The sequence below is a fragment of the Vanessa cardui genome, chromosome 23, assembly GCF_905220365.1.
Source record: "Vanessa cardui chromosome 23, ilVanCard2.1, whole genome shotgun sequence".
Classification (NCBI taxonomy): Eukaryota; Metazoa; Arthropoda; class Insecta; order Lepidoptera; family Nymphalidae; genus Vanessa; species Vanessa cardui.
This window is the reverse complement of record NC_061145.1, coordinates 7039504-7062435: the sequence shown is the minus strand read 5'-3', so window position 1 is coordinate 7062435 and position 22932 is coordinate 7039504. Positions and strand designations below refer to the sequence as shown.

The following is a 22932-nucleotide window of genomic DNA, read 5'->3' as shown; positions in this document are numbered from 1 at the left end:
TAGTAAACTATATCCACATATATATTCACTGAAATGTGGTGTCTAGCCTACTCTATATCTATGCGCACGTGATCCATCAATTAATTCCGTGATATGGAACGAAACAAAAGATACTAAATATAAAAGTATTGAAACAGTGATGCATCATACCGATCCGTTATGTATTTTTTTGCGACGAGCGTAATGACGTGACGTCTTTCGTCCGTGAGCTTACTTTAGGACTTGTACAATTTTTTACCTCATAGACATTTATTCAGTATGAAAGAGAAACAACAATTTATTTAATTAAAAGGTTTTATTTAAGTGGTCAATACATGATTTTAAACTCTAAAGAATATTCTTATATTATCAGTAGCTCTTATATATAGATAAAGCATCTCTCATCATAAAATCTCGGAGCGCACACAGTCCTTTCAAAATCTTTGTATTTTGATCCATTTTCTGTACATCAGTCTCGGAGAGATTTTTATCTTGTTGCAAGTAACCGTTGACAGCTTCCTCGGTGATCCAGTGAGAAGGCAGCTTCTGCATGTTGAAATGCGAAGGGTCCGGGTTGGCCGGCATCGGTGTGAGGGATTTCTCCCACGGTGTAATGTACTTCTGCTCTGAATGAAGACCTTCAATATATCTGAAAATATAGAGATTGTACCGATTTAGTAATTAAATAAATCTAAATAATTACACCGTACACTAAGAGTATCTCCAAAGATATTACGGTCAGTATTTATCAATGAAATAAGAATGTTATCCACTATTTACAATTTCAATCTATCACAGACCATGAAATCGACATTATAATCGTTCATATTCATAGCCACACAGAAGTATCTCTCGCAATACAAATAATTGATATTCGGCAGATTCATCCTATTACTATTATAAAGGCGAAAGTTTGTATGTATGGATGTTTGTTACTCTTTCACGTAAAAACTACTGAATGGATTTGAATGAAACTTTACCACAATATAGCTTATACATCAGAATAACACATAGGCTACAATTTTTGAGGTTTCTAATGTGAGGTCGTAAAAAAAACACACTTTTGGCGCTTACATAGCAAACGCTGACTGAATCCTACAAGATAGATCAAAACAATGTACTACAGTATTGTACAACTTAAAAAGGTCTACAAAAAAGTCCGTGATGGTATATGTTTATCTCTTAGGAATAACCCACAATAACAATTTTTTATCCTTTACTTTGTACGAGAAATAATGGCTTATTTACGAAGCGATTTTAAGCGATTACTAGACTAGACGGGACGAACCTGAAGTCAACGCGAAAGAAGTCGCGGGCTAAAGCTAGTAATTGTCATAAATTCACTATATCCAACAAAGAGCTTAGGGTAGTTATCTAACAATGGTAGGCAGTGTCTCTCACCGTATGTAGGCCTCGGAGTGCGTGACGCGCTGCGCGCGCGGCGGCGCGTGCACGAACAGCGGGTCGAGGCCGGGCCGCGCCGCCTCGCCCGCGCCCGGCGACGGCGTGTTGCGCGCCATCGGCGACATGCCTGCACAAGTACACGCACATCCGTTACTGGAGCGCTATTTTATTTCTATTGACTATTTATTATTCGTCCGTTATTTCAATACGGATTTAACCTTTGTATATAAATGTAAATATATCAACTTAATAACACGTACAGTGTATAAATATACCTCATATTATAAGACAAAAGGCAGATAGATTAACCGTTTAAGAAACAAAAACGAAAATATTGTTTTAGTCAATATTTTGTTTCAATTGTATTAAATTTAAAAATTAAAATTCTTTAATTTCATAACTTATTCGAAACTAAATACTATTTAGATTATGAATAGTATTATAAGAATAAAATAAGTGTATTCTCACCTCCTGGAGACATGAGGCCACTACGAAAGCTAGTGGAGTATACCTTGGGCGGCTTCTTAGAAGAGAGAACGAAATTTCTGAAAATGACGACATTAATGTTTTTCACTTCATGAAATATTTACTTATCATCAATTCAATTACTTGTATTAGACTTACCTTGATCGTTCGTGAACCGCCATCATGCGTCCGTTGCCTTTGTTGACGTGCAAGTCGCGCACGTGTCTCAGCAGTCGCGGTAGGTTGGGGAAGGGCGCCTGTCCCTTCCTCACCCGCGCGCAGTTGCGCCACAGACACGGATACTCGCCCCCGCTACCGCTTCCGCTCCCGCTGCCGCTGCCGCTCGCGTTGGAACCGCCCGAGCGGTAGTGTTGCTGTACGTGACCCGCTGCCGTGGCACATGTAATGAGAATATACTGTTAAAATATTTTTCTAGACACATTTGTTGTGTGTTATTCAAAAATATTATATCTTATAAACTATCTTACATTTATTACATAAAAGCATTTGAGGTTTGTTTTGTTTCAAATACAATATATATATTTCTCGAGAATCATTGATACTAGCATAGCGACATTAATACTAAATAGAAAATGGATCATGTCCAATCTATTTTCGTAAAACAAATTTACTAAACTCCAATCCTTTACTTTTTACTACATAGTTTTAATCCTTTTTTATGCTTAATTATCTTTGTATACTCACGCTCTAGCTTAGTTTTCTTAGTTTCGATAAAAGTTCCAATCACTGGCAGCATTAAAAAAGTTTTTAAGATATTATTAACCTGTTTTCTGTGTATATCGCATTTAGTTTTATGTATTTATAGTTTGTGTTAAGTATTTACTCAACTTATACAAAAGAGTAGATACATACTGTTACCGCCGTCTCCAATACAGTGCTCCATGCAATCCGCAAGGTCTTCGAACTGATAGTCGCACGTATCCCACGCACACTCGTACGTAATTTCCATGGGTATCTATAGTATAATACGTATATAAATAGCAATAGTTATTATTTACACTCAATTAATAAGTATTTTAAGTGAATTAAAACAAAAAATCGCGTGCACTACAGCCCATTATTCCAATGACAAAAAGAGCAAAAGTAAATAATCGTTGAATTTACAATTTTCTCTAATCCATATTGTAATCACATGATTGTTTTAAAACTTGACCTTATGGCATGTCAATTCAAGGTCAAAGTTGTTATCTATAGAAAGAATACATTTTCCAGTATTGTAATTGGCGAATATTTTCGTATATGTGTATGTGTGTGTGCAGATTTGTTAGTGTATGTGTGCGTGCTTGTGCGTGCGCGCGCGCTTGTGTGTGTGTGTGTGTGTGTGTGTGTGTGTGTGTGTGTGTGTGTGTGTGTGTGTGTGTGTGTGTGTGTGTGTGTGTGTGTGTGTGTGTGTGCGTGTGTGTGCGTGCTCGTGTGTGCGTGTGTGTGTGTGTGAGTGTGTATGTGTGCGTGTGTGTGTGTGTGTGAGTGTGTATGTGTACGTGTGCGTGTATGTGTACGTGTGCGTGTGTGCGTGTGTGCGTGTGTGTGCGTGTGTGCGTGTGTGTACGTGTGCGCGTGTGTATGCGTGCGTGTGTGTGTACGCACGTGCTGCGACAGCTCGCGCATCTCCTCGGCGAGGCGCGCGGCGGTCTCCTCGTTGCAGCGCGCGGCGCGCTCCTCCCAGCTCTGCTTGTTGGAGGCGGGCAGCGAGCGCCACTCGTTGCCCACGATGCGGGAGATCTCGCCTGACACACAAACAATATATGTATGTCGGATCGACAGCGACATCAGTACGATCGTCAGACATCATAGGGGCGTATTACTGGGTGATCGAGCAAAGAGGAAACCGCGAATACAGAAACACGTTTATTCTACGTTTAAAGTACTTAAGACACTTATTCAGTAAAACACTGTATCACACTCGGCAACGAAGCGAATGACAGTTCCTAGGATGGAGGTACTGGTCTTCACGAGAGCGAAATCGTAAGGCTCCATCAGGTAGGCTCCGTCGTAGCGCGGAGTTAGTCGCGTCGTGACGTCACGACAGTGCTGCCGCCTCGCGGGATTCGTGCCGCGCTTCGTTACGCTAAGGAATTCATGACCGTCTCCGACATGTATATATATATATATATGAGCTCTATCCATGCCCTATTGAAACAATAAAGTGAAAGTAGCTGATTACGTAATCAATTATTCGAAATTTACTTGGTGGTAGGGCTTAGTGCAAGCCCGTCTGGGTAGGTATCACCCACTCATCAGTTATTCTACCGCCAAACAACAGTACTCAGTATTGTTGTGTTCCGGTTTGAAGGGTGAGTGAGCCAGTGCAACTACAGGCACAAGGGACATAACATCTTAGTTCATAGTTCAAGGTTGGTGGCACATTGACGATGTAAGGAATAGTTAATATTTCTTACAGAATCATTGTCCATGGGTGATGGTGACCACTTACCATCAGGTGGCCCATATGCTCGTCCACCAACCTATTCCATAAAAAACATTTAAAAAAAAATCGAAAATGGGTATTACTAGACTTGTCTAGAATTGACATAAACTAAAGCTTTACGGCCTCAGAGGTTGAATAACCTAATTATATAATTGTGAAACTCTTACCAAATGTCGACTCCGGATTATTCGCCACGATAGCTTTTCGCACTTCGCTCGAATAGAGAATGTATCCAGTGACGATCTTCTGCTTCTGTTCTTTTTTCTTCTTGCTGCTGGCCGGGGTCGCGGTCGTCTGACTGCTCGATCGCTCCTGACTGGATGGCGTCATTGATGGGTTATAGGGGTTGCTGTTACCACCTGGAAAATCGTACATTAAATAGTTATTTCATGGTATTTTTATTTGGCTAAATATCACATACAATTCATTATTCAAAAGGAATCATTGAGTTTATCATATAGACTAACAATTTAACTATAAAGTTAATAAAGAGATTTAATAAAATAATCAAGAATCAAATGAATTAAAAAATATATATAATAATTTTTTTAACTTAAATAAATAATTCATCAATAAAAATATTTAATATAAGAGGTAATCAATTATTTTTAAATCACCTTGAATAATACATGATATAAAATATGATAAGCTCATAACTGAAATTAATTTAAAACAATATTTGTTTCAATTATTTACCAATAGACAGCGGTGTAGCAGGCGACGCCAGTGAAGAGTCGTCGAGAGAATTTTCCAAAATCATCTCGACATCTTGACTACCGATTGTGGTGTTAATGAGATTTGTGAACTGTGGTTTTCCATCCTGAAATATATTGAAATGTATCTGCTTAATATATTTTAATAAATACTCCTTAGAGAGGTATTATTAATTTATTCAATTTCTGAACTGAATGTAAAAGATATAAGAGGACATATGCCTACTGTTTAACCATTTTTTAAACAACTACATTTATCAAGGGATTATTTATCCTAAAAAAATAATATAACGTTTAAAAGTTTCCATAATACATTAATAAAAATATTATAATTCGCTGGGTGCGCGATGACAGCGCCAACAAACGGTTGCAAATAAGGTGGCCTCGGAAATGTCAAATGCCCGGCTGTCATTACGAGTTATTTACAAACGAACAATTTTAATTAAATATTGTAATTTACATTTATTCCATTAAATATTCTAAATCTATATAAGGTAAGTCTTTTATATTTTTCGTCTAAAATGGCACAATCAATTGATTTCGCTTAGTACATTACGTATTTTTCATGGCTGTCGTCATGAGAAGTAAGTAAAGAAATAATCAAATTTCATCGAATAACGCATTTCATCATTCATGTAAATAACAGACGATTATTTATGAGTGCTTGTGCTCTCAATAATCCATCCTTTTATGTATTTTCAGTTAAACATGGCCAAATTAATCATAAAAACTGGATGCCGACCAATCACACACGACATCATTTTCCAACAAACAACATTGAAAGGAAAACAATTAGTTTTAGCTCAACATGTGCACGATGTCAAAGAAATTAAATATGAAGATGCTATGATCCACACCATTGAGGTACATGTTTAATAAAAACGTAAATCTCGCTAGTAAAAAGTGACAGCGTCCGCCACAGAAAGTTCCTTTTTTGGCCACGACGCGCGCTGCGATCGTTTCGTGGTTCCCCCACCTTATACTTCGCACCCAGCGAATAATCTATGATGACTTATATGTACTAAACATACCATGGAGTCCGCGTTAACATTCGGGTTGAATGGCTTCTGAGCGAAGGCGCTGGACGAAGACTGCACGTCCTGAGCCGAGGCGAGAGCAGGCGGGCCCAGTTGCTTGGGGAAGTAGTATATCTAAAACCAAACATATAACAGTTATTTATTTATACTTTTTGTCAGGATTAAACATGCACACCTATAAACCTCCTTTGTATTTCTTAAAGTTTTCTTTAAATTTAAATTATTCTTTAAGTTGTCGTGTTTAGTTCTTAGTTGACACCTAGATGGCATTGTTCAATTTTTATAAGTTTTTGAATCGCGCAATCGTTTTGTTATTCTGTATATATAAGACATTGTGTAAATTATTCGTCTCAAGAAGTAAAAGGAAGCTTATACAGTACTAAGTATCTCATTTCGTCGGTAAGGAGCCTACCGGAGTTTATTCACTTTTGAATGTACATACATTCAATATAATTAATAATAAATTAGAAATAAAAAAATGACCGTCCCATCCCAATACATATTTGATTTTATCATGTATTTACGCAATATGTTTGCACAGGGTTAATAACTTATTTGTGGGCCAATGTTTTATAAGAAAATCCAATCAAACCCACCAATTATTATTTCCGAACCAATGGTATATTTTTGACAATTGATAAGCAACAGTAACACTTCTGTATCGAATAAAGATTATTAACTTTAACCCAAGCGTACGAATGGATATTTACAATGAAAACGTAAGATAATTTATATAGTAACCTCGTCCACAGTGACGTCCTTAGTGTGTTCAAACTTCCTCAGACCGGACTTGAGTTTCCTCGCGATGCGATTCGACTCGTCGTACACTGACTCGCAAACGTACACGTCGTTCTCCGATATCTCGGTGGGCCGGCCTGTGAACAATCATTAAATATAATCATGTTTTACGAGTCGAGATGGCCCAGTGGTTAGAACGCGTGCATCTTAACCGATGGTTGCGGGTTCAAACCCAGACAAGCACCGCTGATTCATGTGCTAAATCTGTCTTTATAATTCATCTCGTGCTCAGCGGTGAAGGAAAACATCGTGAGGAAACCTGCATGTGACAAATTTCATAGAAATTCTGCCACATGTGTATTCCACCAACCCGCATTGGAACAGCGTGGTGGAATATGTTCCAAAACCTTCTCCTCAAAGGGAGAGGAGGCCTTTAGCCCAGCAGTGGGAATTTACAGGCTGTTGTTGTTGTTGTTACGTGATAAACAATGTACCTATTGAGCATTATAACAAACTACTTGTGCTTAAGTATTAAGACTATGATATAGTATTTTATGACTGCGAACAAATGTGATTACACTTACATTTGAGATAATCATCATAGTCAAGAACTGCACACTTTCCAACAATGCCGACAAGAGGGCTCGTATCGTGCATGGTAGTCAGGAGCACTTCTTGTTTGTAGAACGGCTGGCAAATTAAAATTATACATTATTAATAAATATAATTTATACATATTTATACATTAAAAAATTAATTAAATAATTAATAGTGAAATCTTACCTTGCTAATAATGTTCGACACTTCGGAGGGAAATATCAAAAACGGCCCACGGAAGTAACACTTATTGCTGTAATCAAAATGATAAAATTTATATCTACCTTGTGTTTAAATTAAAATTACTTCTAACAGTTTAACGTTGATAAAAAAAATAGAATATTAAAAAGTTACAGATAATTTTTTTTTATGGAATAGGTTGGCGGACGAGTATATATGGGCCACCTGATGGTAAGTGGTCACCATCACCCATAGACAATGACCCTGTAAGAAATATTAACTATTCCTTACATCGTCAATGTATCACCAACCTTGGGAACTAAGATGTTATGTCCCTTTTGCCCGTAGTTACACTGGCTCACTAACCCTTCAAACCGGAACACAACAATACTGAGTACTATTATTTGGCGGTAGAATAACTGATAAGTGGGTGGTACCTACCCAGACGGGCTTGTACAAAGCCCTACCACCAAGTAAATTAATTATGATATGCTAATATATTACTCTTGAGTCTTGTAATGAGTAACCATTCCATTCAGGCCATTAACAATCTCATTCTTCATTCATAATAGGCTATTTGACAATGCGAAAAATAAATTGTGAATTATTGTAATCGGTGCATATTATGAGTTTAAAAATGGTTATTTACTAACGAAACTTGAAAAAATACTTAATTTATTCAAAAATCAATAAATAAAAATGCATTCTTTCAAACGTTGTCACGTGACACGAAACGCTCCTGATTGGGCGGGCTTATGATGAAGTCACTTTCTTGTAAACCTTGCTTTTCTACTATATGTACGACAGATTAAAATACAGCAAAGTGACGTCACCGACCCCATTGCAGCGCCATATTGTCCAAGTAGCGTTTTCGCGCGTTATTTAAATATGGAATTTTTAATATGATATCTTTCGGCAAATATGTACTAGAAATAAAAAAATCTACTTTTTCTGGTTTCCTTAACCACTATTAAATAATATAAAATGGATTTTAAAAACCAGTCAAATAGCCTATTAATTATGATGTGCAAATATCTATTCCATCCACTTAATTACTAATCTCATTCTTCATTCAAGATTATTCTTTTTCATTCAAAGGCATTTTCTATTTATAGATCCTAAGGTATATAAGGTTGAGTGTACTAACTCGCCCGTCTCCCATATGGTGTCGACCTGTGCGATGAGCTGCTTGCCGCCGTCGGTGACGACGTACACGTAGTCGCCCGTCTTGATGACGCCGGAGCACACAGTGTTGTACTGCTCGTAGTACGTGTTCTCGTCGTCCGTGCCCAGCGGGTTGTACATCACCACATCCTGAAGAAACCAGCTTTATGTCAGCTCGATTGAGTATACACTCGTCAAAGGCGTCTCAGTAGAGACGAGCAATATATTTATTTAGAGTAGTGATCTCTACGAGAATTATTGGCCGAGTGCCATTCGAAAGCTAGTGTGTCTTTATATATATATATAAAGGGTCTGAATGGGCTTTGCCACTGACCACAGACATGCTTTTAATAATTTAGAAAGAATTAGTAATTAATAGAAATTATCAACTGGAAAATCCCATAATTCCTCATGTTTATAAAGCATAGGGCTCTATACACTAGTAGGATACTTCAATTTTTTAAATTGTATATACTTCAATTCTTTTCTCACAAAAAAAAATCCTGAACTGAACTTCATGATTTAATAAAACAAAAACAACTTACGGGTCTCTCCTTTTCTTGAACATTTTCCAAAACTTCCAATTCGGCGAGTTCATCCTTATGTTTCTCAACTCGTTCACGGAATACTGATACTGTTCTGTTTGGCTCTAGATGAATCTTAAACAAAAAAATACCAATTTTAAACCAAACTTAATAAATTTTAATGAGTTGACACGTCATGGAGTAGGATATTTTTTCACAATCATTACTTCTACAATATTCATACATATAATTTAAAGACGACCTCCGTGGTCGAATGGTGTGTACACCGGTTTTCATGGGTACGCCACTCTTAAGGTCCCGGGTTCGATTCCCGGCCGAGTCGATGTAAATTACCATTAGTTTTCTATGTTGTTTTGGGTCTGGGTGTTTGTGGTACCGTCGTTACTTCTGATTTCCATAACACAAGTGCTTCAGCCACTTACATTGGGATCAGAGTAATATATGTGATGTTGTCTCATATTTATTGATTTATTAATAATTTAAAGACTTAATCACCTCTCGGGGTATAAGTGCGGCCTCTTTTTCAGCGCCTTCCCATGCCTTGAGCTTCTTAAAACAGCGGTTTTTGCTGTTGTAACGACTCTCACAAACATATACGTCCTTGTCCAAATAGCCTGGGTACAGAATAAGTTCAATTTAAGTCTAATTAGTGATAAGATTAATATAGTGATAGATTAGTGAATAGAAACTAATACGTGAGTACTAGTAAACAATTTTGTAATTATAATAGTATAATAGTAATGTAATAGTTATAGTAGTGAGTAACAAATATACCTTCAGGTCTAAACTTGAAGTACTCCTTGACATTCATGACGTAACATCTTCCGATGATGTGATCGAGCGGCAGTGTGCGGTGAGTCTCCGTCTTGAACACTTCTTGCTGCAGGAATTTGCGCGTGCGCACGTGGAACGTCTCGTGCGGCCTGAGGTCACATGTCATTTGAGGCGTTGTAGAATAATAGTAAAAAAAAATTATAAAATTAACTAAATGTCACTAGATTTTTTGTACAGTCGGGGTAAGAAAAAGTTCTTCACCTTAAGATCTATTTTCGTGTGCCCAGTATGAGCGATAATCTCCTTTAACGATTGAGAATGACATTGCGTCGCAATGATTTGATGCTTAGATTCAAAAGGTACTAAGAGTTTAACAATTGATAAAGTAATGAATTTGAAGACTGACGAAGCTTTTCTTACTCTGACTGTTCATATATATATTATTACTAATTCTTACATTAATGTTTTACATTTATTTCATATAATTATTATGATGAATTGATCAGGTACCGATACGGCGCAATGCGTTTATGTGTTTATAATTAATTCTGCAACATTTTAGTATTAGATTACCTGAAGTAGACGCTGACATAGACCATTGGCACTCCTTCGGCGTTGGTCCACATGCGCTGCAACTGCACTATGGAGGGCTCCTTGCTGCCCTTTTCCGGCTGTACGTACACGAAGTCTCCCTTGCCGTACTGGCTGTGGGGGGGCGCCGCTCCGGACGGCATCGACTCATCCGTGCTCGATCTGCCGGAAACTCATAGTCATTGGCCAGAAACAGGTAACATTAATAACTATTTTTTAATCGTATTTTATTAACATAAATATTACAATTTCTGTTTCATTATTTTTCGTATTAAATACACTCCAAGTCAATGATATATTCACTTGTACTTTTATAGTCAGAATTAAATGTATACTAATGTTATAAAGTGTATCATATATAGTGTGAATATATCATCTATTCGGAGTGTTTTTAATACGAAAAATAATGATCCAGAAATTGTAATATTTATATTATATTATATATTTTTTGTTATCTTTATTATGCAGCAAATAATCTCCGGAACTAATGATCCAATTCTAATTTTTTTTACTGGTCACACTGCATTACTCTCTCGCTAGTTCTATATCGTGTTATTTTATTTATTAACAGACAAATGTCGTACCTGGTCTCGTCTTCGTCGTCGTTCTCCTGCAGCAGCTTGCACTGCTTGACGAGCTCGACGCTTGTGGCGATTGTGTCGCGCGTGAACGCCAGCGCTGGCGAGGACAGCGTGCCGCGGCACAGAGCGTCACGCTGCTCCGTGAAGTACGACTGCAGCTCCACCGAATCCTCGAAGATCTGACTGTCCGTGCGTGACAGACGACGAGCGCTGCAACCGGAGTCATTATTTAGACTATATTGACTGAGTCGAGATGGCCCAGTGGTTAGAACGGAAACGGAAGTAGCACTTATTGCTGTAATTAAGATAAAGTTAAATAAAGTTATATGTTACATTTAATCTAAAATGATCTCTTATAGTGGTAATTAATGAATTGACCAAAAAAATAGACTGTTAAAAGTTACATACAATTAATTATGATGTGCAAATATAGTTATCTATTTCATCCACTCCATTTTTAATCTCATTTTTCATTCAGGCAGTTACTATTTGTAGATACAGGTATAGTAAGACACAAATTAGATGTAGCATCGTAAAATGCAATGAAATGAAAATAAAACCGATTATGTACTGCCGATTTAAACGACCAATAGAAATAGCTCCCTATCGCGCCATTCGACGCTATTCGTCGCTATAGATTCACGCGTCAGAGAAAGCAATTGCATGTACATCGACGCGTCAAATTGGACGAATATATTAGGTCATATGATATTGCAAGTTGTTACGTTTGTGCAAAGATCATATTCGCGTGAGAAATAAATATTGATAATTTGGGATAGCGTACTTAATTCGGATGTGATCGGTTTTACGAATTTTGCCGATGCGACATCTAAGTTGTGTCGTACTATACATCTTAACCGATGATTGCGGTTTCAAACCCAGGCAAGCACCGCTGATTCATGTGCTTAATTTGTCTTTATAATTCATCTCGTACTCGGCGGTGAAGGAAAACATCGCGAGGAAACCTGAATGTGATAAATTTCATAGAAATTCTGCCACATGTGTATTCCACCAACCCGCATTGGAACAGCGTGGTGGAATATGTTCCAAACCTTCTCCTCTAAGGGAGAGGAGGCCTTTAACCCAGCAGTGGGAATTTACAGGCTGTTGTTGTTGTTGTTGGATTTGACTAGTTCTTAAAATCCATTTTATATTATTAAGTAGAGGTTAAGGGACCCAGTACAAGTTGATTTTTTTATTTCTAGTACATATTTGCCGAAAAATATCATATTAAAAATTCCATATTTAAAAAACGCGCGAAAACGCTACTTGGACAATATGGCGCTGCAATAGGGTCGGTGACGTCACTTTGCTGTATTTTAATCTGTGGTACATATATTAGAAAAGCAAGGTTTACAAGAAAGTGACTTCATCATAAGCCCGGTCAATCAGGAGCGTTTTGTGTCACATGACAAACTTTTGAAAAAATGCATTTTTATTTATTGATTTTTGAATAAATTAAGTATTATTTTCAAGTTTCGTTAGTAAATATCCATTTTTGAACTCATAATATACACTGATTACAATAATTCACGATTTATTTTTCGTTTTGTCAAATTGGTGACATTATCAGCCATTGCCATTGGTGACATTATCAGGAACAACAACAAATATATTGTTCTTTACATTACATTTGAGTGCTACTTAATTTATTAAAAGTCTATGCTATGGGCGAAGAAAGGTCGAGATGGATTTTCATATCTTCTTCGTACGGGAAAAACAATGCCAAGAAACCTTACTGCGATAAAAACGTGGTACAGGCGTATCCACTGATACGCATTGGGGCAGCAACATAGAATAAGGATGAGATATTAAGCCTTAACTTAACAGTTTACCGTTTACAAACTGTTACTTTTTACTATGGGTAAAGGAAATCACTTGGGCTTATAAGCTGCTCTAAATAAATATGTTAAATCAAGTGTTTAATATGTAATATGAATAAAGTGTAAAAAACCTTCCTAACTAAAAAAAAAAGTTATGAATAATTCACTTACCGTTCGAAAACCGCAAACATGTCTTGTTGGAAGTGGTCCAATCTCTTGTACAAGCCCTTGTCCAGTCTCCGTTTGACCAAATCCAGGGAAATAGCGCGTACTTTTTCTCCATTAGCCGCTTCATCGTGTTCTGGCAATTCAGCCATACTGTCGGAGTAGCATCTGAAAATAATCATATAAAGAGATATAATGGCTTTATTTTTCCCAATTTATGTAAAGGATAAAAAAAACATACGCATTGGAAATAACGACTAATCTTTTAGATATCAGTTAAAAAGTTTACATAGCTGTAAAATTTATAAACACAGTATCAGCGAAAATGTAATTTGTTTTCATACTCATTATAATACTTTATCATAATAAAAAATATAGAATAATAATATGACAACCAAAATTAATTTTGTGACATAAGTACATTGATAAAAAGTATTTTATGTAACAATTATATTTATATATGTATTTTCGTATCGTTATTGAGAATATATGTTGCATTACCTTCCCTCCTCGTCTTGGTGATTGTATACCGATGTGAATAAGTTTAGCAGTAGTTCTTGCACCGCAGCTGGAACGTCGGGGACTGCATCGTCATCCTCTCTGTTGAATATTATACGAGTAAAATATCAGTTAAAGATATTAATAAAGCTATATTTGAAAAGAAAAAAAATATCCTTAATGATATGAAAAATTGAAGCTATAAGCTACAAAAATTTAAAAAATAAGTTTAAAGAAACAGTAACAAAATCAAACACATAGTTATGCTAATAATTTTATTCACTGCTATCTTGGTCTAGTGGCTAGCGGCCTGATTTGGCCGCTAATCGTAACCTCACGATTTGGGCTAATAATAAAATATTGGTTTTTCAAGGAATAAATGATAAGAATTACAACAAGCTAGTTAAGTTAGTGGTATTTATCTTCCAACAAACTTGGAAATCATCAGATTATGAGAGTATGGAAAAAAGGGCACTTATGACTATACACACTTGCATACCATAATCTATATAGCAGGGATGACAACACTTCATTACGAATGACCATAGACAAAATCGGTTACGATGAGATCATAACTAAAAACTTCATAAAGAACAAGAAACTTACCTCAATAATTGTTTCGTTTGTAAGCAAACACGTTGCAATATTAGTGCGTCTTTATATATCTGCGAGTCCGGTTCATTATACTTGCAGGCGTTGTCAAACATCAGTATGAAATCCGAGGCGAGCTCGTTGACAGCGTTGTACACTCCGTTCTTCAATTTGTGAGCGATCTTCTCCATGTCTATAGGGTTTTTTATTAGCTCGTAGTAATCCGGGTATTCGGTTTTGCTTGGTAGTTTCATGAAGATTAAGGCTAATTGGCGATTTACTGAAACAATTTTATTTTTTTAATATGAAGTCATAACAATGACAACAATGAATGAACAATGTTATATAGATTTGTTTTATATTTTTTAAATGGCGGGATTTTTATAACGAGTTTTTTAAGAAATGATTTTTCAATAATTAGAGTGAGAGATTTTTTTTTTCAGGTCAATCGTTTTTTTTTTAACCACCAAAAAGTCTCTCTAAATATGTTGGTTTATATATTATTTAATTGTCATAGCAACCAATTTTATTCTTGATGTGCTGCTAGGAGTGAGTGATTTACAACTAATTTGATGCAATAAAAACCTTGAAAAAATACAAAAATGTGTCAACTTTCATAGTAATGAAAGTATGAATTGGTATATTTAAAAAATTGTTTACCCTTAGGATCTCTGTAGTCCCTAATGGCGTCATACAATGTCCTCAATTTCTGTTCAAACGGCGACAACTGTTTCGACTTGGCTGCTTTGAAAGTCTTTAGCGGAGTTTTCCTTTCATAATTACTGTTAATCTCCTTTAACTTCTCGTTCATGACGCGTTCGAGAAGATTTGCATCTTCATATATCATAGAACCTTCTTCGTTGAATTGACGACAATTTGAAAACATTAAGCGGAAATCGCTGACCATTTCATCCATGCTGTTGTATCTGTCATTCTGTAAACAAAATTTCGTTTGTTGATTATGATTGATATTATTTATTAATTAGTTCATGGATTTTATCAATTGTTGTTTATTGTTAAATTAAATGTAAATTGAGTAATTATTATTAATAATGTTTTCGTAGTCAACTTTAACGCATTTGGTTACTGTAATGTTAGATATAAGTTTGTTTTACTATTAACCACACTAATTAAACTAAATTTAAATAAATAAAAATACCAAGATGACCCAGTGATCACTGACATTAAATAGGAATCATTGATAATAATAGAACAGCGCTGTAGAATAACATCTAAACCTTCTCTTTGTGGATGTGGATAAGTGAGAGTCATGCATTAAAACATGATTTGGTACTATATTTAAAAAAAATGTTTTGATCATGAGTATTTGTATTATGTAATTAACATTTACATATGAAGTCATTTCATACATGTACTAAAATTTTCTTAATTTGTGACTATTTGTATTAAGTCTAAATGATGTGGTTAAACAGTAAACACATAGCAAAATAAAATAATATACCTTAATATTTGCTTCTATAGTCAACATATCAATGGGTCGATCTATAACATTATAGTATTCGGGATACAGCTTCTTGCTTGGTTTCTCCATGAACAACAACATTGGCTGTCTTCCATCCGAACACGTAAACTCTACCAACTGTTTCGATATGTAGTGCAGCTTCTTCTTTAGTGGGAGGTTCGGTTTCTGTATGATCGGGGAGGGGGAAGGCGAGGGAGCTGAAGCTGGATTCGGGTTGAGACGCGGGCGACCTGAAATTAATATTATCGTTCTTAGACATTTTACCAGTGGTTAGAACGCGTGCATCTTAACCAATGGTTGCGGGTTCAAACCCAGGCAAGCACCGCTGTTTCATGTGCTTAATTTGTCTTTATAATTCATCTCAGCGGTGAAGGAAAACATCGTGACGAAACCTGCATGTGACAAATTTCATAGAAATTCTGCCACATGTGTATTCCACCAACCCGCATTGGAACAGCGTGGTGGAATATGTTCCAAACATTCTCCTTAAAGGGAGAGGAGGCCTTTAGCCCAGCAGTGGGAATTTACAGGCTGTTGTTGTTGGTTGTTGGTCATTTTGTACACACTTCCGCGGTATACCTATAATGCCTACCTATAACCTACCTATATTAAATTCAGATTAAAGAGCAAAAAATGTAGTAAATTGTTAAAAGAATTATTTTACTTAAAAAAATCTCTTATCTCGAAATGTAGATCAGTTTTGTGCATAGCAATTTTAGTTTTGAAAATAATATAATGGTAAGAAAGACATTCGTCTCTCATCTTTCGTATCATGTGCACGGGTGCTTATTCGGAATTCTCTAAAGTTTTTTAATACGACTTGGATTTGTTTAAACGGAAAATTACTTTTAAAATCAAAAAAATATATCGTTCCTTAGCATTCATTACCCATTCATTCAATTATTTTCACCTCACTAGTCGAACGCAAATGACATATCAATTCAAGGTCAAAGTTGTTTATTTATCTTTTCTCCTCTTCCCATTGAAATAGACTATAAATCTATGTATGTAACTTATTGATGATAAGACCATTACATTATTTTCAAAACTAATCAAAATATCAAAAAACCGTGTATATATGTCGATAGATCATTTTTCTTATTAATATGCCAACAAACGTGAAAATCCATTAGATGTCACGTAACGGCTTTATATATGTATATCTATAAGGTATCACGGCAGTACAAAATTTCCCATTTAAACAACAAAAACAAAGCCTTAACAACTTTAAATATGTATATCTATAAGGTATCACGGCAGTACAAAATTTCCTATTTAAATAACAAAAACAAAGCCATAAATATATGTAAAAATCGACAATCGCAGCACAAAAATTTGAATCATTCCGTTCCAATTCGGTTCAACCGTCTAAAGATGAGTACATACAGACGTAAAGAAGATTTTTATATTTAAAACCTTATAAGTAGTACATACCTCTTGGTCGAGGGGTGTTAGCCTGCGCCTGATTCTTGACAGACGACAGGCTCTCGTCATCACTCGATGAGCTCTGTACGATGTCTAGCATTTCTTGTACGCGCTGTTGCATTAATCTGAAATGTAATCATACTTAAATCAATATATATTTACAACCAACATATACTCTATTCCAACCATAAAAGGAGAAAAGCTAAATAATAGATATTTGATAGAAAATTGATGTGATATATTGATTAATCAACAATATTCACAATGTATTTTGGCGATTTGGACTTCGCCTGTTATTGGAATTTTGGTAGTAAAATTAAAGTGAATATAGGTAAGTTTTTTTTTAATCTCTGGTCCCACTTCGATTAGAATAGGCTAGTCTTAGGTTCAGTCAAAGTGATATTATAAATGAGAAAACATTTATCTATCTAATTCGATCACCACTAACCCACTAAATTTAAAGCAACCAAATAAGTTACTCAGAGAGGCGCCTATGACACGAGCACTACACATTCTCAACTATGTATCCCAGGACACGGACATATTCTATTGCACTTTGAATGAATTCACAAGGAATGTTTTGTATATAATCTGTTATAAAATGTCATAGTTATGTAAGATAGTTTTAAGTTTACTAAATAAAGTCTACACCATTGTATTGGGTAAGCCTGTAAGGATGGTTGTAATGTAGTATAAATAAATAAATAAATAAAATATTCCAACTTAAGTATTTATGATATCTGTACATTGAATATTTAAATAAAATTACCTTTGCAATTTAACAGCGTCCTTATACAACCTCGAGGAAGGCACATTATACTGCTTAGCATTCTCAAACATTATGTTCATATCACCGGCTACCTCTGACAGTGTTCCATAACTTCCTCGTCGGATCTTATTCTTAATTTGATTCAATGACACTGGATTCTTTATCTCCTTGTAATAGTCTGGGTATTCGCGACGCGATGGAAGCTTCCAGAACGGATCAGCCATTGGGGATCCTAGAAATATATAATATTTTTAATTGTTAGCCATGAGCTAACTTATGTATATAGTACTACAGATCCCGATAGTTCACACTCAGGTTCATTATTTAATATTATTTAAAAGAAACATTGTCATTAAATTAACTTAATTTTTTGTTTGAACATCTGTGCTTCGGAAAACTATTAAAATCATGGGTTCTGTGGTTGTATCTGTTTTCCTTTTGGGTGTGTCACATACATAGATTGCTCTCACATACGTTTATGGAGAAAATAGAGCGTCTTCGTGATAACACACTTATGCAATATATGTGTTTTGAACAGTTGAACAGAACAATCAAGTTATTTACCGCTGGGTCCTAAGTGATTTCTGATGACGTCCAAAAGCTTCCACTGTGGAGAATCTTCATTGTCAACTTTATCTTCATCACTATCACCACTGTCTTCAGAGTGCTGTATAAAAATAAAAATAATGTAAGCCAATACATGTATTTCTTAATACTTTGTTCTTATAAGCACTCGTTGGTAGTTTAAGCAAACAAGTACAATTAAATATTACAATCAAGCATTGCTTATTTTAAATTTCAATGTAATATTTATTTTGTTATAATTATATAGTCCTAAAAATCAATAATACATTATTCTACTCAATAGTTACAAGTTTTTTATATGTTTATATATATACATATAAAAAATGTCTATCTGCAAAATACCTCAACATCAATAATGAATAAAATATCAGGTTCGTCCATCGTCCTATATTTCACAACATATTTAATTTTATTTAAGACACTTGAGCTAATTGATGGTCTGTACTACTATAAGTATGTTTTTTTTTTTTTTTTGTTTTTATGGAATAGGTTGGCGGACGAGCATATGGGCCACCTGATGGTAAGTGGTCACCATCACCCATAGACAATGACGCTGTAAGAAATATTAACTATTCCTTACATCGTCAATGTGCCACCAACCTTGGGAACTAAGATGTCATGTCCCTTGTGCTTGTAGTTACACTGGCTCACTCACCCTTCAAACCGGAACACAACAATACTGAGTACTGTTATTTGGCGGTAGAATAACTGGTGAGTGGGTGGTACCTACCCAGACGGGCTTGCACAGAGCCCTACCACAAAGTGTATGTACAAGTGAAATATGTAGGAGTCTACTACTACTACTAGAACAATTAAACCCAAACGCCAAGTATACAGTAGTCAGTGACCTTGACGTAGGCGTCGTCGGCGCCGGGCGGCTCCATGATGGCGAGCGCGCGCGCGGAGGGCGCGGGCGCGGCGCGCGACGAGCGCTTGCTGCGGATGCGCTCCGACGTCTTGTTGCGCCCGTGCGCCTCCAGCTCCTGCTTGCGCGAGTGGATCACCTGCGCACACGCGACCGTTATGACATTCGACCATTTGTAAAATCACAATTCCAAAAAGTCCTTTATACTGCAGGTTAATTTAGTGAAATATAAATGGGACCGAAACACTATATTAAACATTTTTAATATTAGGGATTACATTATTTTAAAAAATATCAATTAATTCAAAATCCAAATAAATACAAGACATCATAGGTACAGTCAGGTTTTAACACAGGACACTTAATCCAAAGGAGTAAATTAGTATGTTGTTTTATGTTGTCTATTTTACTAACTATGAACGGTCTAATTACCTTCTTCAGAGCCTTTGCATCTTTATAGATCTGGCTGCCTGGTTCGTTGAATAAGCACGCATTTCTAACCATAAGTATCAAGTCTCTCTCCAATTCATTCAAATTTGAGTACTCGCCGACTTGTATCTTTTGTGCAATTGTTTTAAGATCAATAGGAGATTCTATTATACTAAAGTATTCTGGATACCGCCGTTTTGATGGCAGGAATTGGAAAGCTGGATATAGAGGTCTTCCATCTGTGTTAGCCATCATAACCTGAGAACAATCAATCATTTACATACTTTATAACTCGGTAGTTATCAACCACATCTATGCTCGCGTAAGAGGAGTTAATAGTCAGGTGTTAGACACAGAAAACGAGCTTCGCCTTCCTCAGGTATACCAAATTGCTTCATTTAAAACTGAAGCAAGAATGATTAAATTATTTGCTATGTAAGAGCAACAACAGTCAGATTCACTATCACATTATTTAATATTAAAAGCATGTGCTGACCATAAAGCCTCACACATATTTTTAGACATATGTAATATGTACAGACACAACACACACACTCCAGCATATGTTTTGTCAGCTTTTCTAATTATATATGTATCTATAGTTCACTATTATTTTCTTTAAATCTTCTTTACTTAAATAGTTAATAAGTAAGACTATTTTTCTGTACTAGGACAACAATAATATACTAAAATAGAAAATATAATTCATAAAATGTTTTACTAACAGCATTAAATAGTTCCTCAAAGATATTTTCTTCCTCATTGTTGGTGGACGTCTCAGATAAATCTTCAGCAACGTCCGATCTACGGCTGGATGAGCCATTGCGCGACAGTTTCTGTGTTTTGGCTTCTTCATCTGTATGTAAAAAAATCATGAATATAATTTAAAAAAAATTGATATATTTATATTACTTACAATAAAACTTCAGTGTACCCAGAGCATAAAAACAATATGTTGAAAAATATGTATAACCTACCATATGTGAAAATATTTATTAGATTATTATGACATATCATATTGTTTGACACACATTCTATTGGATATTTTTATAGTATCCATTTCAGTTTGTTAAACATTTTTTAATAAAATGTTTTTAATTCAGTCAAAGCCATCATTATCCAAATAGGCTATGATCAGCAAGTTATAGCTTAGAGTAAAATGTAAAGTTACTAAAATATATAGCTATATCTGTGTTGTATTATCAAGACATTTGAGTTCAAATATTCATAGTATGTATAAGTGTATGGATATCAAATAAGAATAATTACCACTTTCCAGTGCCATTCTGTGTTTAGAATACAGTTTCCAAAGTTCGCAGGCATCTTTGTATTCATCAGAATCAGACTTATAAAAGGCCTTCGCATTATTAACTAATAATTCAATGTCTGCTGAGAGTTCTTCAATATCCTCATAAGTATCTGTTTTGAGTTTTTGTTGTACCTATGAATAGAATAATAAACACAAATCAAAAATTGTAATTTTTTTACACAGTTTACATAATTTGACAGGAATAAATATTACAGCTACAATATACTGTATGATAATCTTAAAAGTAATGTTAAGATAGAGTACACAAAATGAAATGCCGTTGTTAATTAAAATAATGTGTTGGAATTATTAAGTAGTATGACTGTCATGTAAAGCAGTTGGAGACGTACCTAAAACATAAATATCTTTACTTTATAACTTAAAGATTAATATTCATATTTTAATGTCTTACCCGTAACAAATCAATGGGTTGAGATACAACTTCATAATATTGGGGTTCTTGCCGCCTCTTTGGCGCTCTTATAAAAGAGTCGCATAATAACGTACCATCCTCCTTCTTATATGTACGAATAATATCATACAATTGCTGGCAAATTTCACTCTGTAATAACAAACATCCATTAAAATACTGCACTTTTATTATATGGGTTTTTGATCACTTAAGTATACCGGCATATTTTTATCCTGTATACATTCAAGATTCAAGTTTAATGACCTATTTTTGATTTTTCTTTTTGTTGATTGATTAAATTTATTATCTTTATATTATTACCGGCTCCAATTTCTTCTTTTTTCGTGCTGGTGGAGGTCCAGGATTGCTAAGCTCTATTCCATCATCACTTTCGTCACCATCAGCACCTCTACTGGCTACCGACGACGCGCGTCGTCTTTTACTCATTGTCTTATATATTCAAGACCCTCTGCGAACCCGCTCAAGAAACGAATTATGATTTTAACTTCATTAAAGTAGCGTTAAAATAATAAAAACGACAAGATTGGTGAATCAAGATCAGAAAAATCGTAACCATTTAACAAATATCAACAGTTTACGAATGGATATTGGATGCCATTTGTTATATTATGAAAGGAAACACTTAGTATTGCCATTTTTCACTATGCATTATATGATGTCAAAATATCTTATTAACATTATTTAACTTTCATGTGCTTAAATTAGATAAACAGTTTGTAGGAAATATTGATAAATATAATCAATTAAAGTTATATAAAAACAATTGAAGTTTTTGACTTCGAAAAACTACCTCACTTAGGTTCATCTATCTTTTTGCTACTAAATTACTAATGCTTGCTTACTAAAACCAAAACTACCACAATTTTATTTTGTTATCTTTCCACTAATTTTCCTGCAATTTGTGAGAATGAGATAATGAAGCCTGAAAGGAGGGAAATCTTTTTACTTATTGGTAGGGGACTAGAGTTTTGTCTAAGTCCGTAATCCACCCATTCGTCACACAACATAAAGTATTGTTGTATTTCGGTTTGAAGGATGAGTGAGCTATTGTTGCCTGCAACTTCGATTTGGCGGTGGAATATGTGATGTGATAGTATCTACCTACCACTCCATTATTTTGTCTCAGAAACAGAGTTGATATTTTTAAAACTTCTAAAGCTTTATTAATTTTTTACTTCTATAATTCCAGAAAAAGCTTATTAATTTTATTGATGTTACCTAATTAATTTTACCTATTTAATTATATAATTCGGATCCACTAGAATATGAATATGGTTCCTGAACATACAAATGTCAATAATAATGATTAAAAGTACGTTAACTTACATTTTAAATTTAAA

At 35.2% G+C, this 22932-nt stretch overlaps 1 protein-coding gene across 3 annotated transcripts; it reads right to left on the bottom strand.

Moving 5' to 3' along the window:
* Positions 1-276: 276 nt before the first annotated feature.
* Positions 277-22171, bottom strand: LOC124539669 (protein polybromo-1). Of its 3 annotated transcripts, XM_047116985.1 has the most exons (33): positions 21893-22171; positions 21572-21721; positions 21120-21291; positions 20576-20706; positions 19854-20108; positions 19405-19560; positions 18536-18638; positions 17972-18203; positions 17212-17327; positions 15757-16007; positions 14955-15228; positions 14310-14574; positions 13707-13805; positions 13212-13373; positions 11221-11427; positions 10619-10798; positions 10046-10194; positions 9767-9885; positions 9272-9385; positions 8710-8876; positions 7569-7635; positions 7370-7475; positions 6789-6922; positions 6042-6161; positions 4994-5117; positions 4465-4656; positions 3457-3596; positions 2722-2824; positions 2554-2595; positions 2008-2236; positions 1852-1928; positions 1381-1510; positions 277-628 (listed from the first exon to the last, which is right to left on the bottom strand). In XM_047116985.1, exons 1-33 carry the CDS (start codon positions 22016-22018, stop codon positions 349-351), a joined length of 5172 nt encoding a protein of 1723 aa, XP_046972941.1. In that variant the 5' UTR covers positions 22019-22171; the 3' UTR covers positions 277-348. The 3 variants fall into 3 exon arrangements, with proteins under 3 accessions (XP_046972941.1, XP_046972942.1, XP_046972943.1); XM_047116986.1 differs by lacking the exon at positions 2554-2595 and having other exon boundaries at positions 2008-2248; XM_047116987.1 differs by lacking the exon at positions 2554-2595.
* Positions 22172-22932: the final 761 nt, after the last annotated feature.